A 20,210-nucleotide genomic window follows, 5' to 3' on the forward strand; every position below is an offset into this window, starting at 1 on the left:
TTTATGTATTGATAATTACGTCTCTCATTACACCTTAATGTAGTTATATTGGTTATACATCTAGCATGTGTATCGTCAAATTAACTTAATTTTAAATAATTTAGCCACCTCATTAGCTTCTTTGGCTTTGTCTCGGGGTATTTACTTGAATGAAATTTTTATTTTTCATGGAACTTGAAAACAAAAAATAATACTTCTATAAAAAAATTATTGAGACCATCATATAAATCTTTGTCCATAAGACAAATCAGATCAAGATGAAATATAATACTTATATTAATTCTTATTCTTATTTTCATGTGTGAAGGAATGGAATAATTGAGATACAAATTATAATGGAAGCCATTAAAGAGCATCTAATCTAATCTAATATTAAATATTTATTATGCGGTGGAGACGGAGAATAGTGTCGGTGGCCAAAAACGAGCCTGTAAAGCGCACCATCTAATTATGTCTCTCCCGCCAGCGCCACCAACCTAAATAACAACTGGCGCATTTAATAGACGCCCAACTAACGATCCAAACCCCTTTTTTGCTTTCTCTTTCCCATTCACCATTACTGTACTGTTTATTATCTCACCGCCACCGCAAATGCATGCCTAAGCCATAAAGCTATCACTTTTAGCCTTAAAATTCACGAGATAATCCTCCTATTAAAAAAAGCTATTCCCCTTGGCGTTACCTCACCTCTTGCCACGTACATAAAGCCGACGAAATCGCTCCCTGTCATGCACTTGTTTTTATCAATCTAGCCGTTGTTTCTCTTTGACTCTATGACTCATCTCCCTACCTACAGACTATTCTACACTTTTTAGACTAACTTTTTTGCACTCAAAAATTATAAATATAGGAAATTTCTTTCTATATAGTTGGTTAAGGTCATAATGTAAGTTTGTTTAAACAGATCTCAAATACTGATTATAGACTTTCTCATAAATTAAAATTGGAGTAAAAGATAAATTATCTTGATTTACCTCTTTATGAGTTTGGAAAATCAGTTTATGGGGTTCAACGAACTCTTTGCGTGCAGAAATACACATTTTAATGTTGAATTTTGAAACTAAATCGACTAATTTATCTCTTAGCTTCATGATTGATTAGACTGATTGAGTTCAAAATCAAATTGACTAATTTACCTTTTAATGAAGAATTAGATTGACTTATAATGGGAATATTTTACATTATTACTTTACAATGTCTAACAATGTTGAGGGGAGAGATATTAGTATTGATTGATTATTTGATGTGAGGTGTATTAATATTGATTCATTATTGGAAAGGATATAAAGTATTGTTTAAAGATGGGGATGTGGGATAATTACAAGGATTCAATATTCTTGAATACAAGGCTACAACAAGAATGAGGGGAAATGAAATGAATGTAAATTAATCATCGGTGCAGATGTAAGCTAATTTGTGTGCATTGGTTGTTCCTAGGTGGTAGGTGGTATATGTATATAGTAAAATTGTATGTATGTATAGAGGGAGGGAGGGGATGTACGGAGATAAGTGCCCCATGTGAGCTGCTTTTACTGAGGTTGATAATCATAATAATGATTTATGAAACTATTTGCCTCTCTCTCTCTCTCTCCTCCTCCATGAAATGTGCTGCTTCTTTCCCTTTAAGACTCCTTAGACTACTCTCTCAATAATTCTTTTAAGTCCCTTTGAGATCTCAGGGATTCATTCACCTCACCTCAACACCACCGGCTTTTCAGGGGTTCATTCATCAACACCACCGCCATGTGGATTTATCAAGGCTTCACCTCTAGAGGGGGAGCCATGGCTGCTCTTTTGCTGCTGCTTCTACCAGTGTTCTTTCCCACCCTTTTCACTACTTTCATCTCTGCTTCACCTTCCATTCTCTCGGTAAGTTTTCTGGAGTTTTTTTTTTTTTTTGGGTAGTACTATTTCCAGCTTTATATTGGCCCTTCTCTTCTGTTTTGCCTTTCTGATAAAGTGGGTACTGTTGAGATGAAGGAGAAATGGTTGCAGGGAGAGAAAAAAGTATGATTAAAGGGTGGCATCTGGGCATACTATTAAGAGAAAAATGTTATCTTGTGAACTTTAGATGGACAAGATTATTCATTTGTTCTATTTTGGTGAAAAAGATTTGGTTTTTATGATTTTTTGAGCATATTTCTCTATTTGTACTGGTAATTAAATCCCTTTTGAAAGTTCTCCTTTGGCCATTTCTGTTTCTTGTAAAATCTAGCTATAGTTATTACTGATATTAGTAGTAAGGAACTGGAGGATTTAATTTGGGTGTCATTCTAATTAGGCAGTTAGGGGAAAGGATTTATTCAATGCTTGGTAGTTTTGATGTCTGATATTCTTGGGTGGCAATTGCTGAGAGACTTGAGGAGATATACTAGGATTAAAAAAATAATGTTTTCTTATGATTTGGCATAGTTGACTACTTGACTGGTTAAGTGTTTTGTGTTGGCAAGTATTTGCCATTAGAAGTATGGGATTTGGTTAGTTGGATCTGTTGACTTGGGTCCAGTATTGTGTTATTTGTTTGTGGAGGCTTAGGATTCCATGTTACCTGGGCATGGACAGTATCAATCAATTGTTAATGTGACTGGAATAGATTTGGTCCCGAAGGATCGAATTAATTGAGGAGAATGCTTTTGTTGCTGTTTCGATGCTTCTATTCTATGAGACAGTAAAAGTTTAGATTGTTTTTCCCATTGGGGGTTGGATTTGGATACTTTCCTCGGTTCGTTCATAATTTGAGTCGCGTTTGTTGTTTGCAGGAATCGATTATAGCAAAACCTAGGCACTCGAGCCTTTTCAAAAGTGCTCTGCAACGTGAAACTGTGAGGAACTTCTTCTCTAGTTAAATTTCTTATTGCAAAGAAAGCTCAGTTTGTGAAATTATTTTTATTGATTTTGGTACTGTTAGACCCCTGAAGAAAAAGCTGAAATATGGACGCCCTTGGCCAACCAAGGATGGAAACCCGTTACTGATTCGGGCCTTTTCTCCAGTGAGTCGTGCAAATCTGTTGCGTTTTATTTTCAGTTTAATTTAAACTATTTGCATCAAACACCGAGCTAATTAACTGTTCGTTCTCAAGCAGAGTTATCTGGTAAATCAGAGGGATACCTTCAGGTGTTCCTTGATGGAGGATTGAATCAACAGAGAATGGGGGTATGTTTATTACGTCTTTTCTAAGAAGCTGAAAAGAATACTCGAGTTGGATGACAATAACTGCTACTCTGCTCTATTAATTATATGTGTACACGCTTCAATTTTACAGATATGCGATGCAGTTGCTGTTGCGAAAATTCTGAACGCTACGCTTGTGATCCCTTATTTGGAAGTAAATCCAGTTTGGCAAGATTCAAGGTACCGGTCCTGAAGTTGTGTGTTCATAATATGTTGAAAGTACGAGTTATTGATGAATTATAAATTTGCCACAATTTCAAGCAATTGAACTTTTTCTGTGGCCCTGCAGCTCCTTCATGGATATCTTTGATGTGGATCATTTCATCGATGTTTTGAAAGATGATATCTCTATAGTAAAGGAGTTGCCTGATGAGTTTTCGTGGAGCACAAGGGAGTATTATTCCACCGCTATTCGACCGACTAGAATCAAGACAGCACCGGTTCATGCTTCTGCAAACTGGTACTCGGAGAACGTGTCACCTGTCCTTCGCAGGTCAGTTAAGATAATACATTTATTTATTGCCCTAAGCCACTGGCTTGTATTTGATAAACGAGAAGTCTGTGTTTCTTGTACATGCTAACTTCTATTCAGTTCTATACATTGATTTGTAAAATTTGTAAATGCATCAGTTATGGAATCGCAGCCATTGCACCGTTTTCTCACCGCTTGGCATTTGACAACATGCCCAAGGATATCCAGCATCTACGCTGCAAAGTCAACTTTCGGGCATTAGTTTTTGTCCCGCATATCCGAGCCCTTGGAGATGCTCTTATTCATCGCCTCAGATATCCTGCTAGCAAAGACGAAGGGGATGGTGAAAACTACCCGGAAGAGACTAATGGGCCTCAGAAGTTTGTGGCTGTTCACCTCCGCTTTGATAAGGTAGTAATATGTTATTGTTGCCCCGTTTTGCCACGGTAACCTAATTTCTTTGAGATTCTTAAAGCCGGCATTGCTTTTCAGGATATGGCTGCCCATTCGGCTTGTGATTTCGGTGGGGGTAAGGCTGAGAAACTCTCGCTAGCAAAGTACAGACAGATATATTGGCAGGGAAGAGTCCTGAACTCTCAATTCACCGACGAGGAGTTGAGGAGTCAGGGGCGGTGCCCACTGACCCCCGAAGAAGTTGGATTGTTGCTGGCAGCTTTAGGGTTTGGCAACAACACCCGCTTATATCTTGCTTCCCACAAGGTCTTCCACAACAACACCCGATATGACTCCGCTATAAATTTTATTTAGCCCTTGCTGATACCGTCTTGATTTTCAGGTTTACGGTGGCGCAGCCCGGATCGCAGCCTTGAGACGATTGTTTCCACTGATGGAGAACAAGAAGAGCCTCGCCTCTTCAGAGGAAAGAGGTGAAATTAAAGGAAAGGCTTCCTTACTAGCTGCAGTTGATTACTATGTCGGCATGCACAGCGATATTTTCATCTCTGCATCACCCGGAAATATGCACAACGCAATGGTAAGCACTTACTATATTTCTAACGACCATGCGTACAATGTCATACTTATACTAGAAAACATGCTCGATAAACATTAAACCAGACTAAAATCACTGTTTTTTTTGTTGGTTCATTGAATTCATATACCCTGCCTGCATTGAATTGAATCTCAATAGATATTTCAGCCCTGCCGACCCCTTCTAGGCTTAATCGAATTATCTCTTCACCGACTTATCTGCACACGAAATACAAATAAAACAACATAGTGTCATTTCGTTTTCTTGTGAAACTTGTGAATTATTGATGTTTCAGTTCATTGGTTCCCCTGTGGACCCAACTTGTCAATTGTATGACAAAGAAAACATGTTTTAATTTCAATGGGGGATTTTGGGGACCCCTGAGAATCTCTCATCACTCTGTTATTTCCAGGTGGGGCATCGAACATACCATAACCTGAAGACCATAAGGCCCAACATGCAACTCCTAGGCCAACTCTTCCTCAACAAAAATCTAACCTGGCCAGAGTTCCAAGACGCCGTGATCGAAGGGCACGCGAACCGACAAGGCGAGATCCGGCTCCGCAAACCCGCTAAATCTCTGTACACATATCCTGCCCCTGATTGCATGTGCAATGCTTGAATTTGGTGATTTGTGGGGTTATGGCCTTGCTGCACCAGATAGTTTATATATGTGAGATTGGAAACAATTGTTTGTGCATTGTATTAGTTGGAAATAAAAAGCCACCCCCACCCCCCCATCTTTGTTCATCTATATAGGAATATATATATCACTTGATAATTTAAGTTTTGGGGGTGGAAGATGTGTACCATGCTTAGGTTTATAAGTTTATTGCTGTCATGACATATATACACAACTATTTCATGAATACAGAGCTTTGTAGATTTAAATATTTAATATAATTTCATTACTATTATTATTACTATTAATATACCCTTTTGCAGAATTGTTGAGTTTTAATTGGAGTTCGGTTTGGTGCTTTAATTTCAGGAGATTTTGCATAAAACAATTTTACTGAGAAAATTAGTGAATGTTAGCTTCGGTAGGGTTTCCTAATGCTTTTGTTGGTGTAAACTACACATCTCTGTTCGCTCCGGGAGGCACGGGAGTTGGTCCAAGAGGAATTATCACTTGAAAGAATTAAATTCGGGAAGTACGGAAGCTGGTCTAAGAGGAATTGTCACTTGTAAGAATCGACCGGAACTCGTCTAAGAGGAATTGTCATTTGTAGGAATTAAATTCAGGAGGCACAAAAATTGGTTCAAGTTGAATTGTCACTTGTAGGAATCAAATTCGGATTATTCCAGAGATCATTTCCACGATTTTGAGTTAGACTTTCATAATGCTAAAAATAAAACATAAATACTTCAGTAAATTTTTATATCTTTGGCTACCAAACAATCTCTTAGGGTCTTTCACTTATTTATGCAAATCAAGAGTGTAAAGTCGTATATGAAGATCGATTACTACTATAGTTGTTATATATAGTATGCTATAATAGTATAGTCTATTGTGTGTATATATCTTACCCATGATTAATATATATATAGAATCTAAATACTATTACAATTTATCTAGTATAAAAATTAATTCATTTTAGACCTAAAGAAAGTAGTTACTATATTTGTTTATAGCTAAATATAGTTGGAGCTTTAGGGTTTGAATATAAACCTTAGGGGAGGTTTACCAAAAACATCATGTGGAATATAAAATTAACAACCCGACAAAACACTAATTGAATAGTCAAATGATTTAGTTTTATTATAAGATGATTTTCACTTTTTCAGTTAGCCTGAGCCTCAAGGGAGGTTTACCAAACACATCATCATGTGCAATATAAAATTAACTAATTACAAAATATTAGAAATACCAATAAATTCTGTATGTATAACCGTAGGAATGATGTTTAAAATAGTTGCCAAAATGATTATAAATCTATTGAAAGGGATCAATAGGACACAACATTAATCATTCCTGCTGACCCAACTGATCACCAGAACCTGGATGATTACTTGGACGCTGACTCTGTTGCTTTTTTTCCTTTTCTACCGAACCATTACTACTACTATGAGACATGGCCAATTCTTTTGCTTCTGCTGAATTTGGTGGTGGCTCCATCCCGTCTTCGATAGGAAGGGTTCTCTTTGAACCCTCCAAGGCAACACCGAGGACTATATTCTCTTCAAGGGCGGGTTTTGATGAGGATGACTGCGAGGCTAATGGTCTTTCATCCCCTCTTTTTGATTGAGAAGTAGATGACACACTGTCTGTTTTCTCGTCCCCTCTTTTTGATTGAGAAGTTGATGGCACACTGTCTGTTTTGTCTCTCGAGTCTTCTGGCAACAATGAGGAATTGTCAGTATTGGGCAAGGAAACGTTTTCGAGGTTTCCTTTCTTAGGTTGTGGGTCACTGGAATCAGAACTTGACACCTCAGCTGACTTCTGGTCAGGTTTGGAGGGCAACTTTGAGGTTGTTTTCACAGTCGCCTTACTCCCCGGCTTGGGATCAGATGAAGTCTTGGCTATAACTTTATGGTCCTCTTTGATGTCAACATTCGAAACTTGACCAAGCTTTGAGTCAGATGTTGATATGTCATTTGCGTTAGAGCTGGATGCTGGTGTTTCTCGGGATTTAGAATCAGCCTTGTTGTCAGGTGCTGAGCGCTCTATACCCTTGACGTCTTCCTCGCGCAATGGTCTGGCCTTTGTCCTATCCTCGCCATTGACCTTATAAGGAGGCTCAATAAGCAGCAGTGGGCGGCTCGATGCTGCTCCTTGATTAAATACTGAATCTGATGCAAACGGTATGTTATCCAAATCCGCATCACTGTATACTTTCTGAACTGTACGGATTGGAGTGGCTAATCGTGCTCGGTGGTGTCGTATGACTCTGAGAAGATCCAACAGGATAGCTTCCTGATTTTGTCAAATTAAAGATAAATATATTACTCATATAATTTGCAATAAAACCATATAACATATACAAGCAATTGAAGCAAACACTTGTCTGGTTGACTTTTTACGCAAACCAGTAAACACCTTTAAATTTTGGATCTAAATTTCTTGGCATAAACTCATTTAATTGGTGAATTAAAATTTGGAATAAACTATGGAAAATGTTGCCATCACTCTCAGTTCTCAAGTGCTTCATTAAAACTTTGAACAGGCAATGGAATGGATTTGCTCACCTTGACACAGAGGTACTCTTCAAAGTGTGAGGTCTTCACAAAGCAAGATATCAGGATCTGCAAATTCCAGATAACACGAGACTAAAGTGCCAAATCTTGGAAGAAACAAATATTAAAAATTATGAGTTAGAATCATGTTGTGTGTGTGTTCAAGAGAATGCCAGTGAATCATGTTGAGAATGCACCTTAACAGCACCAAACTTTTGGAAGAGAAAACGATTAGTAAATCATTTTTGGTGGTCAAGAGAATAAGAATGCAACAATGAGAAAATGTTACAGGATATAGATGCTGAAATGCTTAAACTAACCAAGAGGGCCTGGTTTTCAGGATTAATATTCTCTAGAAATACTCTTTTATGCAACTTCTTCTGTTCTACTTGAGGATTCTTTGCCAAAACTTTCCGCATATCAGCTACAATATTCTGCAAAGGAAGAAATATCGCCTTAGTTTGATTAACTTATTTTCGCCATGCTTAGCAGCCACAACTCGGATTAAACATACTTGTACTTACATTAATCTTACTGACATCCAAATGACTGATTGCTAGGTGAGTTTTTATACGCCAATGAGTTTTCTGGGTGAGATTTCTCACAACATTAACAGTGAACTTGTGGTTTGGTATATGAACAGCTTCACGATCTTCACCTCTTATAATTGTTGGTGACCACCAACCCACATGCTGCCAAGAATAGGAAATGGAAATATACAAAGCTAAGAAAAAATTTTATTTAACAATACAAAAAAGACACAAGAATTTCAAAAGTTAACAACAAATGAAACTGCTTGTATGTTACGTATTAGAGAATGACATAAGAATTTCCCAAAAATGGACACAGCGCGTTACAAAATTATAAAAGCTCTCTTATTTTTTTCTTAGTCCATCAAATAGTATGGTTGTAGTAAAAGACAAACAATGCAAACCTCAACAGTTCCAGAAACTTCATAACCTTCAATCCTTGTTTGAATCCATTCATTCAGGACAAATGGTCGAGTTGCATGGATCATTATACTTGAAAGGAAATTAGTGAAGATCTGAATATCACAAGAGTTGAGTTAACATCTTTATCAGAAAACAAAAACAAACAAACAAATAAATAAATAAATAAAAAGCAAAAAGGAAGAAATTCGAGCCAAATGTCCGTATATACCTATTCTAAGGTGAACTTGATGAAGGAAATTTGCAAACAAAGTGAAAGAACTAAAGAATTGAAACACACCTCACGACCAGCAAGAGTGATCAAGACCGTCCCAAGCCCTCCAGCAGTGAGCCACTTTTGAGTAGAGAAACCTAGCAACTCCATGAACAATGACACTGCAGCAACCCACACTGCAGTATATATAGCTCTTCCAGCAAACTGGAAGCCCATCTGCAAAGCCAGGAAAAAAGACCCATAAATGCATAGCATAGAACTTCAGTGTCTGTGTATAATATAATATATTCATGATCAATAAAGATCATTAAGGGAGTGTTTGGTAAATGTTGAATTCACCAATTTTTAGCGGATTTGACCAACTTTAGCATGGTCAAACCACTAAAGTGAACATTTGATAAAGGGCAAATTACAGTAGCAGATTGACTCCAATCCGCTAAAATAAAACGTTGAAATTAGTAAGCATTGCAAGTTAGCAGATCGCATTTATTTATTGCAACAAATGACTATTTTTCCCACTAATGATAAAATTACATCTATTGTCATTAACTTATCTTTATATAATAATTAAAAAATATATATGTAAAACATAAAACCTATTAATTTCATAATTATAATATAACATCATTATCAATAATAAAAATAAAAAGCAACTGTTAAAAGTTAAAACAACAACAATAATACTTTTAAAATTTAAATTATTATGAAATTTATATCAAAAATAAAAAATTGAAAAATAGTTAAATAAATAAAGCAATATACTCATATCTTTATAAGTCATTTTATATGTTATTAGCTAATAGCCTAATAGTAAACAACTAACTTACCAAACACATTTTCTACAAATAGAAAATACTATCCATTGGCCATGTTTTCAGTTATCATCTAACACAATCTGCTATGGACTGATTGTCCCCCTAAATCTTTGCCCTTTGGAGCAGAGAAATCACAAACAATTGATAATTTCCAGGGTTAATTAAGTCTATAGGCACTAAGATTCATGACCTCCACTTGCATAGTTGCATGCAAATGGGAAAATTTCCCATGGTCAATTATTTCTGAGTAAGGATTAAGAGTTCAAATTCCCACTATGATTGATTAAAGTTCTATGAGGATACAATACATGTAAGTTCACACTATAAATTGTGGCAGAGCTTTATAATTACATTTCTTGCATCAGAGGACTCATTCGTCTCCATGAAAAACTTCTGCGTATGTTGTATCACACTGCATCAAATATTGATAAAGAACTAAGAAATTAGCAATTTAACCACAACTTCAGTTATTTAAGTTCTTACAAACCTTCTACACACACTGCATTAACGCTTGATAGAGAAATAGAGAACTAAGACATTAGCAATTTAGCAGCAACTTAAGTTATTTAAATCATTACAAACCTTCTACACCAGAATAGAAGTATGAGAATTGAAATGTTTTACCAGCAACTTCAGCACTCACCTTGACAAACAATAAGCAAAAGCTAACACTGTTGACAGTGATCTCACAAAATTTAGAAGTCGTTGTTTAACAATTTGACTAGCTTCTGTTGGAAGAACCATAGGATCCACTGCTCTGTATGAAAAATTAAAAGTGCATAACTGTTCTTTAGTCACCAAAACATTGGATGCTTTGGCATGAGAACTATATTTTCAATTGTATTAGCTAAGTAGCTAACCTGCAGACAAGCATTGCTCCAGTCCACAGCACCAAAGGTTGAAGATAAGAGGTCATAACATGATATGTCTTACTCTTGCCCCAACTACTATCACTTTTCTGTAGATATTATTGCACACTGTCACAAACTATAGAAAACTAAACCACGCTGTTCAAAAAGCAAAAGAAACAAAACTAAAACACATGACCTACATGGGGAAATAGGTTTCTACTTTGGCGCAAGAGCGGTCCCAAACCCCATATCCCAAAAGCAATAATTCCAACAGCTGGAATCAACTTCAGGACAAGAGGTCTGTTTTGTAAACAACTGTGTGAAGCAAGACATTAACAAATTCAATTCAGGAACAAGCCAAGATGCACTTAAGTTGAAGACTAAATGAACAAATCCTACTAGGGCGAATTAGACTCAGAAACATGAAGGCACTATACATGAACAATGAACAGACTTACATAAAAGCTAGTAGACTCTGAATGAAAATAAAGTCACAAAAACAAAAAGATAACCTTGATAAGCCAGAACATAATCCCTGCCAATTCATCAATATGTCATAGCGCATCTAAATCAAAGTAAGAGAATAATTACCTTGTTACGCTTATAACGCCATTCTTTATACATGTTATGTCAACAGGCTGGCCTGGTTTTAAGAAAGCATTACACCTAAACCTATTGTTTCTATACCAAAGAGCATGTCTGTCCACTTGTAATCTCTTTGAAAGGTGAAGACTCCAATAGTCCCGCTGCTGAAAATGTAAAATAGGGTATAAATATATATAAGACCTTAGAACATTTTATTTTTGGCAAAGAAGAACATATAGATAAAGCGATAACATTTCCTTTTTGCAAGCAAGTCAAAAACCAGATGGCCACAGTATTAATCTATTCTACAAAAACACACATTTCTACTGATATATCCTTGGTTCTTTGGGACAATATGCAATCATTATTTTTTACCTGGAAATGAGAGGAATGGTTAGAAGAAATTTTGTCATCTATCCTTTCCTATAGGCGTGAATGTGTACAAGCCCCCTTGTTGCATTATAATTGTTAATTTCTATCCTTGTTTCATTACAATTATTAATTTCTCTCCCCTTGTTCATCACAATCTTTAATTTCAGAGAGAATTGGGGTATGTAGTATGATACGAACTAGCTATCAAGCTACTGGAGTGCAATGCTGGACTTAGACACAAGCAAATCTATAACACAAATGCACTATCATATATATATCTTCAGGCTGCTCAGTAACAGAATGGAATCACTGGCAAAACTTAAATTTTCAGCAGGGGTCCAAATTAGAAATGAGGGCAACCTAGTAGTAAAGCTTTGCAACACCATCCATGTTGTATAAGGAATGAAATGCTGTCATCATACCATGATTGAAAATAATCATCAAAGAAAGACTCCAAGCAGGCTTAGCATTCCATTGAATTTAAAAAAGCAAAATAAACCATACCACAAGAAATGAGGACAGCCTAGTGTTAAAGCTTTGCAGCTTGTTCCCTCCAATTTCATTCTGTAACAACAAACATGGTAATTGGAACAAATCCCAGACGCTAGCATGGAAAGATATAACATAAAGGATATAAAATAACAATAAGAATACCCGAAACCGGCGATGATGCGCATGGTTCTTGCAAATTCCCAGATGATGGGGAAGTTGCAAAGAGCCAACGGCTGCCATTATCGGAAGAAACTAATTATGCACCAGAACTTGAGAAGCAGCATAAGATGATAATCCTGTTACTCAGTATTCAATTCCAAATATCTCTTATGAGCTGAAAAACTAGGCTTGCCCCCAGTGACCAGATAAATTAACAAAACCTCGAAATCTGCTAACCCCTGCTATGGGGGGGGGGAAAGGGGATATATATATTATAGAATCAGAATTATGAAAAACTGAACCTAAAATCCAAACTCTTAACAGCAAAATAATAACAACAATTCAACTTATACGCAATGGAATTGAAAGTTCAAACCTAAAATTCGAGCCTAAAAAGGTATTGATGATTCCTGAAAACGAAAAATAAAGAGAGAATTTTTTGGGGAAGAGGAGAAAGGAAATAGAAAGATTGGCAAAAAATTTAGAAAGCTCAAAGCTTGGTGGAGGAAAGACAAGAAAGAAGAGGAGGTTTGACGTGCAGAGAGATTGTTGGTGAAAGGGGAAGGGGAAAGACGACGCCGTATGGAATAGAAACCCCAAAATGAGGTAACTATTGTCGTTTGATTCTGTGAAATTGTAACCATAGGATACGAGGGCGGAGAGCTACAGCTACAGCCTACAGTATGTATGTCCCGCTAACGTCTAAACTAATTGCGACGCGTGGCATCTCTTTACAGCACTTCAATAGCTCGATTTTTGCACAAGTTTTAAGATGCTAAATATGAGAGAAGGAGTGCGCGGGTTCGACTGGACACTTCACGCGCACCAGAGGAACCAATTGTTTTTTAAGTTGGGTCAACTTTTCTTTCAAAAATCAAGTTCACCCGCAAGTACTCATTTCTCTCTTATCCACATAAGCATTACAATCTCAAAAACCTTCCAAAATCATTATTGTGAGAGGATTTGTTTGGAAATTGAAAGGACGGGGGGAGTGCAATGTGATCCGCTTTTGATTTCTAAATCTTACCATCAAAATTTTAATGAAAAAATCTCATAATTACTATATGTGCTAAATAAAATGTGTTATTTTATGTGTAAAAATTATATTCATCTAATCATTTGATTTGGATCAATCAGAATTTTATTTTAAAAATTATGATCTTTTAATCTAGCAATAAGGATACCAAACATCACGTAATAATTACTCTCCATATATTCCAATATTCCATGGCTTATACCAATATACCATTTTGTTTCTTGTGGTTTGGATTCAACCAATACCATGACCATTTTAAATGAAAAAGACATGGAGGAAGACAAAGTATATAAATTTAGGTCTAGGGATACCAATAACATCAACACAGGATGACAAAAATACGAGTAAAATTTTAAAAAGATAGAGATCAAACTGCATTTGATTATTATGCGTGCATCTAATATTTACATGAATTAGTTTCCTTATGTATATGCTTAACATAATAACTTGAGTTTGTCAGATACGTACGTTGTGATTTGATAACATTATTATTGCTTTTCATAAAGGAAGTATCAAGTTTGAGTGTCCAATAAAACACTGTAGAGACTATCTTATAAAATATCAAATTTGCCTGCATCATGGATAATGTTTATTGATTAACCGTTCAACCATCCAAAATCAAACATTTGATTTCAAATTTCTGTCCGGGAGGACATCTTTCAATTAAAGCACACTGTGTCTAAGATGGACATGTAATATTACACGTATAGTTTATCCAAATTTGGACATTAAATGAATGCCTAAAGTTTAAGAAAATTTTCAGGCTTTCAGCATAAATTTGAGTCTATAAGTATGTCTTTAAACATTTATATAACATCGTTTTATAAATCTTTTATATGTAAAACGGATTAAAAAAATGTAATACTAATTTGCTACTTTCAAGCCATTAAAAAAAATTATATAGTCTATACTTAGGGTGCGTTTGGTTCGCACATGAGAATCGGAATCGGAATGGGTATCAAATACTTGGTAAGGGTAATTGGTTTTGGTGAAAGTATTTAGCATGTTTGGTAATTGTGTGGAATGAGAATGATTATTAATAGTTGTAGAAGAAATGAGGAAGGGAAATGAAACCCTTATTTAATAAGGGTATGAGTTTTCTCATGAATGGGGTATTCCAAACTCATAGTAGCATTCTCAAAATCTATCAACCAAACACTAGCAATCACTTTTATACCCATTCCTTATGGCTAAACCCACCAATCAAACGCACCTTGTATAACTGAAAACTTTATTTGACAAATTATTGCATGGACCCTGGTCCACACAGCTGTGTGGACCACAAAATAAAAAGTACATTATTTTTGTACTATATGTACAATATTTGATAGTATATATCAAATAATATACCTTCAGTACAAAAATAATTTACCCTAAAATAATGTATCTACAGTACAAAAATAATATACCTTTAGTACAAAAATAATGTACTTTTTATTTTTGGTCCACACAGCTGTGTGGACCATGGTCCATACAATAATGATTGACTTTATTTCACACGTATCACTCCGTATATGATTTCCTCATGTGATCACATTTAGCCTTATCACCTCATTTTCTAAACAACGAAGTGAAATAGTGAATTTGGGATTTAGTCTTGATGGATTTAATTAATCCGGGTAGCCCGAATCAATAAACCCGATAAGATTATAGGGGGTATGACAAGTAACGGATCAAGGTGTACCTCGGAGGTATTTTGTATATTGAATAATGGATAAAGTTATTACAAGATTGGTAATAACAAGACAAGAATGTCGTTAGGACAAAGTATGAAGAAGATGTCTCAATAAGACAATGTTGCATGTTTTTATACTAATTCCTAGGCCCAACCGCTCGGAGAGAAACCACTCTAACGGCCTAGGACCGAGTCTTGCGCCGAGAAGACCGCGTCAAGTCGGGACCCCCAGGCCGTGGCCGAGTCCGGGGCTCGGCCAAGACGACCCCGGGGTCGACTCATGGGCCGGGGTTGCCCTTGAGTCGACCCCGAGGGGTCAAGCCATGGGCTGGGGTCGGCCAAGTCGACCCCGAGGGGTCAACTTGGGCCTAATACGGCCCAATCGTGTGGGCCCGGGTTGGCCCCCTATTTCCGCTTCGGGGTTGACCCGTGGCAGACCCAGGTAGTGTTTATCCATCAAGTCTAATGGGGTACGCACATCATTAAACCCAGATCGACCTAATCTTATGTATTTAACTACTGAAAAGGACATGATCCAGAAACACTCCAAAGAATCTCCTATCACTTCCTCGATTAGCACATGGTTTTCTGCACTAACTGAGCATACTTTTCACTAACCCAAAGTAACGATTTAATGGACATAGACAATGTTTCTTGTATCAGTAATTGAAAGTAGTGTTACAAATGAAAAATAAAAAATAAAGACTCGCTATTATAATTAATTAGTTTAAGAATTACTCGACAATTTTTTATGAAATTGTATTAAGTTAAAAATCAAGCATAGACAAATAATTTATATGGATGGGCATATGAATTACCGTGGTTAATATTAGAGGACGGAAAGATTAGTTTAATGGAGGTTGTGGGTGGGAATGAAAGGGATAGTGTTGAATGGGCAGGTTGGGAAGAGGAATGGTTAATTAATAATTCAGACATATTACCATAAAGTTAGAATAACATTTTGAATTTTGGTTTATAAATATTATTTTAAACTTGCTAACAATATATATTTATTTATTTGTGATTGCGAATTGTCTTCTTGTTTGATTTATCAAAAAGAAAAGATGTTATCTTTAAAGAAGATTATTAGATTGGTTGGGTTTATTATTAATAATCTTAGATATGTTATTGTTGAGAGGTCTTGTAAAGAGAAAATTTAGCAAAACTAATAACTGTGAGGTCAGCATAAGTGTGGGACCAGCAGAGATTTGAATACGCGATCTTCACGGATTGACCTGCAAATAATGAAACAATGACTTTCGTTTCAGGGACAGTGAAAGATTGTGAATTTTGAATGCAGGTGATATCCTACTTGGTTCTTACTTTATTTTTAAAATAGTTTAATTAATTGTATTTATTACTATATTAGAAACATAATAAATAACAAAAACAGTGCAGGAAATATAAATGAAATCAGGATATGTTCACGCAGTTCGGAGCACTTCTCCTACGTCTGCGGGGCCACACAAAGGTGAAACCCAACTCCACTAAATGATCAAAGATGTTACAAGGTTCATCAGATATTCATCCACAATGATGGCCAAATCTTTTACACCTACAAACATAACCATCTCATGAGTTGGTAGTGTGTCAACTTCTTCAGCTTTCCTGGGCCAATCAACAAGTCTTCCACTTGATGTAGTAAACATGACAACAACACAAAACTAGTCTAAGAAGCCATATTACAATGATCTTGAGTCTGTATTAGTGTAACAGACTATACATAGTAAAACATGAGAGCTTAATGTTAAAACAATAGGGAACTTGGCGATCTTTTGTACGAAGTCAGCTCATCAAAACTCTGAAGCCTCAGCTCTATTTATACTTGAACTCCTGAGCTCCATCCCTGTATTTGATCTCCTCAAATCAAGATAACTCACTCAATTACATTTTGCCTTGATTTTCTCATCTATGACATATTTTGTTTGAATAAATATAAACCACTCATCCCATGCAAATCAACAGCTCTAAAAACTATACATTAGGCATATTAATTAGACCACTTAATTAACAAATAATTGCCAATTAAAAAACCATACATTAATTTCTCTAACAGATAGCCATGCTTCGACATGACCTTCAATTCTTGGTTGGCAAAACTATTTTGCTATTCATTTCGTTCTATATATACGTGAAATAATTTAAAATTTGATTTTAAATTAGGGTTATTATCCCGTGAAGATTGGAAATTATAGCCTTTATAAAATTTTCATGTAATTTCAACTAAACCGACCATTCTGTTTTTCAAGTAATTTCAACTAAATCGACCATTCTGTTAATTGTATAGTATAAATTAATTTTAAAAAATACATTAGCATTTTTAATTCTAAGTTATCGATTTAGAGATAACAACGTATTGAGTACTCATCTATTTAACACTATCCCAACCTGAACCCGAATACTAATATCAGTATGCATACTCGTTTAAACTTTACCCAACTCATCCCTAATTCATTTAGCCCTACTCGTCGGATACCTAAACCCATCCCAAAATAAATTTAAAATATTTTAACAAAAATAAATAAATAAACAAAAACAAATTCGAATTTACAGTAATTATTTTATATTTATAACTTTTACATTGATAATTCATTATTACGCACATTTAAATATTATTAAGCCAATTTCTTATGTTAACTTATCACAATAATTGTACACTATAATAATAATAAGGGAAAAGGGTCAGATACACCCTCGAACATTATATAAGAAGTCCCCAAACTTTTGAAAGTTGCAATTAGACACATCAACATGTTACTTTAATGCATCAAGCTCCAAAATCCTAATAATGACGTACAATAGCAGGTCAATAATGAGCCTGTAGACCTCCGACAACCTCTGGGGAAAATCCGGCGACGGCGCCACCAACAAGTCGCTGGAAAAGGTGACTGAAGAATTTCTAAGGCTACATTAGGGGAGTTGTTGGCGGCAATTTCTGTTCTGCGTGTGGCAGTGATTCCTCCAGTATAACAGCGACTCTGTTATTGGTTGTGCAATTTTTCGGTTCGGCGCAGCAGATTCTGAGACGTAGCTCTGATCGGCAATCATTAATTTGGCATCGGTAATCCACTTTGGCGAGCGGTAGCGAATTGAATTCTTCACATTGGAAGCAATTTTGGGCATAAGCTAATCTTTTTAATATGCATTGCACTTTGTTAATTGTTAGTACTGATATGAACCAACTAACAAAATTCTTTGAAGAAAAATCTAGGCAAGCAATCCAAATTCAACATAATAGTGCTGACAAAACAATGAAGGAAAAGGCAAAACAATGGAAGAAAAAACCAAGACTTCTTGCCCAGATTTGTTTGCTGTGCCAATAAATAATTCGCTGCTACTAAAATTAAACAAGAATCCAGAACACTCTGCTACCCAGATTTGTTAGCCGCCGACTGGAATTAGCTGCTGCTAGACCAAAATTCGCCAGAAGAAAACTGCTGATTTCTAGAAAATTGTTGTACGCAGAACAACGCCGCCGGATGGAACTACCACGAAATAGATGCCGGAGGACTTTCGCACCGTCGATCAGAATTTTTCCATCATCTCGAACTGGTCATCTTTTCCGGTGGCTTGCTAGTCGCGCCAACAAGCGCATTATTGACCTGCTATAGCAGGTCATTATTAGGTTTTGGGTCTTGATGCATTAAATTAATATGTTGATGCGCTTAATTGCAATTTTCAAAAGTTCAGGAGCCTAATTGACTTCTCATAAAAAGTTTGAGGGTGTATTTGACCATTTTCCCTAATAATAATAATAATAATAATAATAATAATAATAATAATAATAATAATAATAATAATAAAAATAATAATAATAATGCCAAGCACATTGTGCTCAATTGGCATGTAGTGACCTCTCCCATATTATATTCAAAAAAAAAACTACAATTAGACCATCCAAACATTCAAAAGTTTTACAATAGTATTACTAATATTTAGTCCGTGCATCGTCCCAGTCAATTACTAGTATTAATAAAAATAATATACAATTTATTTCAACAATTATTTCATATTTTATCATAAATATTTTTATATTTTGTCTCTACTAAATTAAAATTCTAACTCAACCCTTGATTAGAGGGTTAAAATATAGACAAATAACGAAGTTGTCAGCTATTATTATTATTATTAATATTTTGTTTGGGTGAATGTAAATGAATAAATGATATATATGCCTAAAAATCAACAAATATTAGGGGCGCAGTCGGTCAAAATTGGAAAATCCATAAGAGAAATACATCAAAAGTCAAAACCAGAAAACCATGGGTCCAACCGTCCAACAAAGATATCCAAAATACACAAATCCTTTCCACTACTGTTTATGTTGCTAAATACGGGAGAGGAGAGAGGAAAAAGTGAGAAAAAAAGAAAAGAAAAAAGAAAAAGTCTGAATAAATAAATAAATAAATATATTTGTATTTACGCTGCCAGTTGGGAGAGTGACATGCACGCGCGGCTTTACCATTCTTCCATGTGGGACCCACTGCGCACCCTTTCTCTAACCTCTCCCTCTCTCATCCTTGTGGCATAAAAAACTGGAAAATCCAAGTTAAAACCATCTATTGGGTCTGGCAGTCTAAACACTCAAAAAGGAATCTGGTATTCTGGTAGAGGGTTTATTTTTTGTTTTTTGAGTACATCCCTCTCTTACTTTATGATATCTGGTTGAGAAATAGATCAGAGCCAAATTTTCTCTCTGCAATATATTAAAAGTTCTCTCTACCTGCAGTATATTAAAAGTAGGCTCAGTTGGCTTTCCTTATGTTATTATGCCATCCCCAATAGAAACTTGTGCATTGGGGATGGCCTAGATACACCACTTCTTCATTCCTCTCCCATCAGTAAGTGTAATAGTAGTAATTCTTGACTCTCTCTCTCTCTCCCAGATACCATAAAGAGTCTAAACTCTCATCTCCCTTCCTCACCCTCCAGCTCCCCTACCAGATTCCTTTGAGTGTTTATTTATATATACATCACTTCTTCCTGTCCAGCGCAGCCTTTAATTTCCCATTGGTAAGTGTAATAGTAGTACTTCTTGATCTTCATTTTTTGTTTAGTGTTCTTCATTATCATCTACTAGTAGTAGTTTTTTAACTTCATTTTTTGCAGTGCATGGTAGTTCTTGATCATCTAGTAGCAGCAGTAGCAGTTCTTGATCTGCATTTTTTGTGGTAGTAGTAGTTCTTGATCTTCATTTTTTTGCAGTCGTAGTTCTTGATCTTCAGTTTTTGTGGTAGTAGTAGTTCATC

General features: G+C 35.8%; 2 protein-coding genes across 6 annotated transcripts; one reads left to right on the plus strand and one right to left on the minus strand.

The window, feature by feature from the left end:
• Positions 1 to 1,535: 1,535 nt before the first annotated feature.
• Positions 1,536 to 5,533, plus strand: LOC116013424 (O-fucosyltransferase 39). 2 transcript variants are annotated; one of them, XM_031253168.1, is made up of 10 exons: positions 1,536 to 1,869; positions 2,760 to 2,822; positions 2,909 to 2,990; positions 3,081 to 3,154; positions 3,264 to 3,352; positions 3,462 to 3,665; positions 3,803 to 4,055; positions 4,137 to 4,364; positions 4,441 to 4,638; positions 5,048 to 5,533. In XM_031253168.1, the coding sequence occupies exons 1-10, from the start codon at positions 1,744 to 1,746 to the stop codon at positions 5,255 to 5,257; spliced, it is 1,527 nt and encodes a 508-aa protein (XP_031109028.1). In that variant the 5' UTR covers positions 1,536 to 1,743; the 3' UTR covers positions 5,258 to 5,533. The 2 variants fall into 2 exon arrangements, with proteins under 2 accessions (XP_031109028.1, XP_031109029.1); XM_031253169.1 differs by having other exon boundaries at positions 1,537 to 1,869; positions 3,084 to 3,154.
• Positions 5,534 to 6,464: 931 nt separating this feature from the next.
• LOC116013258 (mechanosensitive ion channel protein 2, chloroplastic) lies at positions 6,465 to 12,836 on the minus strand. Of its 4 annotated transcripts, none has more exons than XM_031252926.1 (14): positions 12,627 to 12,836; positions 12,254 to 12,489; positions 12,104 to 12,163; positions 11,234 to 11,388; positions 10,843 to 10,957; positions 10,652 to 10,749; positions 10,435 to 10,548; positions 10,143 to 10,203; positions 9,043 to 9,192; positions 8,747 to 8,857; positions 8,337 to 8,504; positions 8,133 to 8,246; positions 7,825 to 7,881; positions 6,465 to 7,552 (listed from the first exon to the last, which is right to left on the minus strand). In XM_031252926.1, exons 2-14 carry the CDS (start codon positions 12,329 to 12,331, stop codon positions 6,605 to 6,607), a joined length of 2,229 nt encoding a protein of 742 aa, XP_031108786.1. In that variant the 5' UTR covers positions 12,332 to 12,489; positions 12,627 to 12,836; the 3' UTR covers positions 6,465 to 6,604. The 4 variants fall into 4 exon arrangements, with proteins under 4 accessions (XP_031108786.1, XP_031108785.1, XP_031108783.1 ...); XM_031252925.1 differs by having other exon boundaries at positions 11,234 to 11,391; positions 12,254 to 12,387; positions 12,627 to 12,835; XM_031252923.1 differs by having other exon boundaries at positions 11,234 to 11,391; positions 12,627 to 12,835.
• Between the last annotated feature and the right edge of the window lie 7,374 nt (positions 12,837 to 20,210).

This window comes from Ipomoea triloba, chromosome 3 (assembly GCF_003576645.1).
Source record: "Ipomoea triloba cultivar NCNSP0323 chromosome 3, ASM357664v1".
Classification (NCBI taxonomy): Eukaryota; Viridiplantae; Streptophyta; class Magnoliopsida; order Solanales; family Convolvulaceae; genus Ipomoea; species Ipomoea triloba.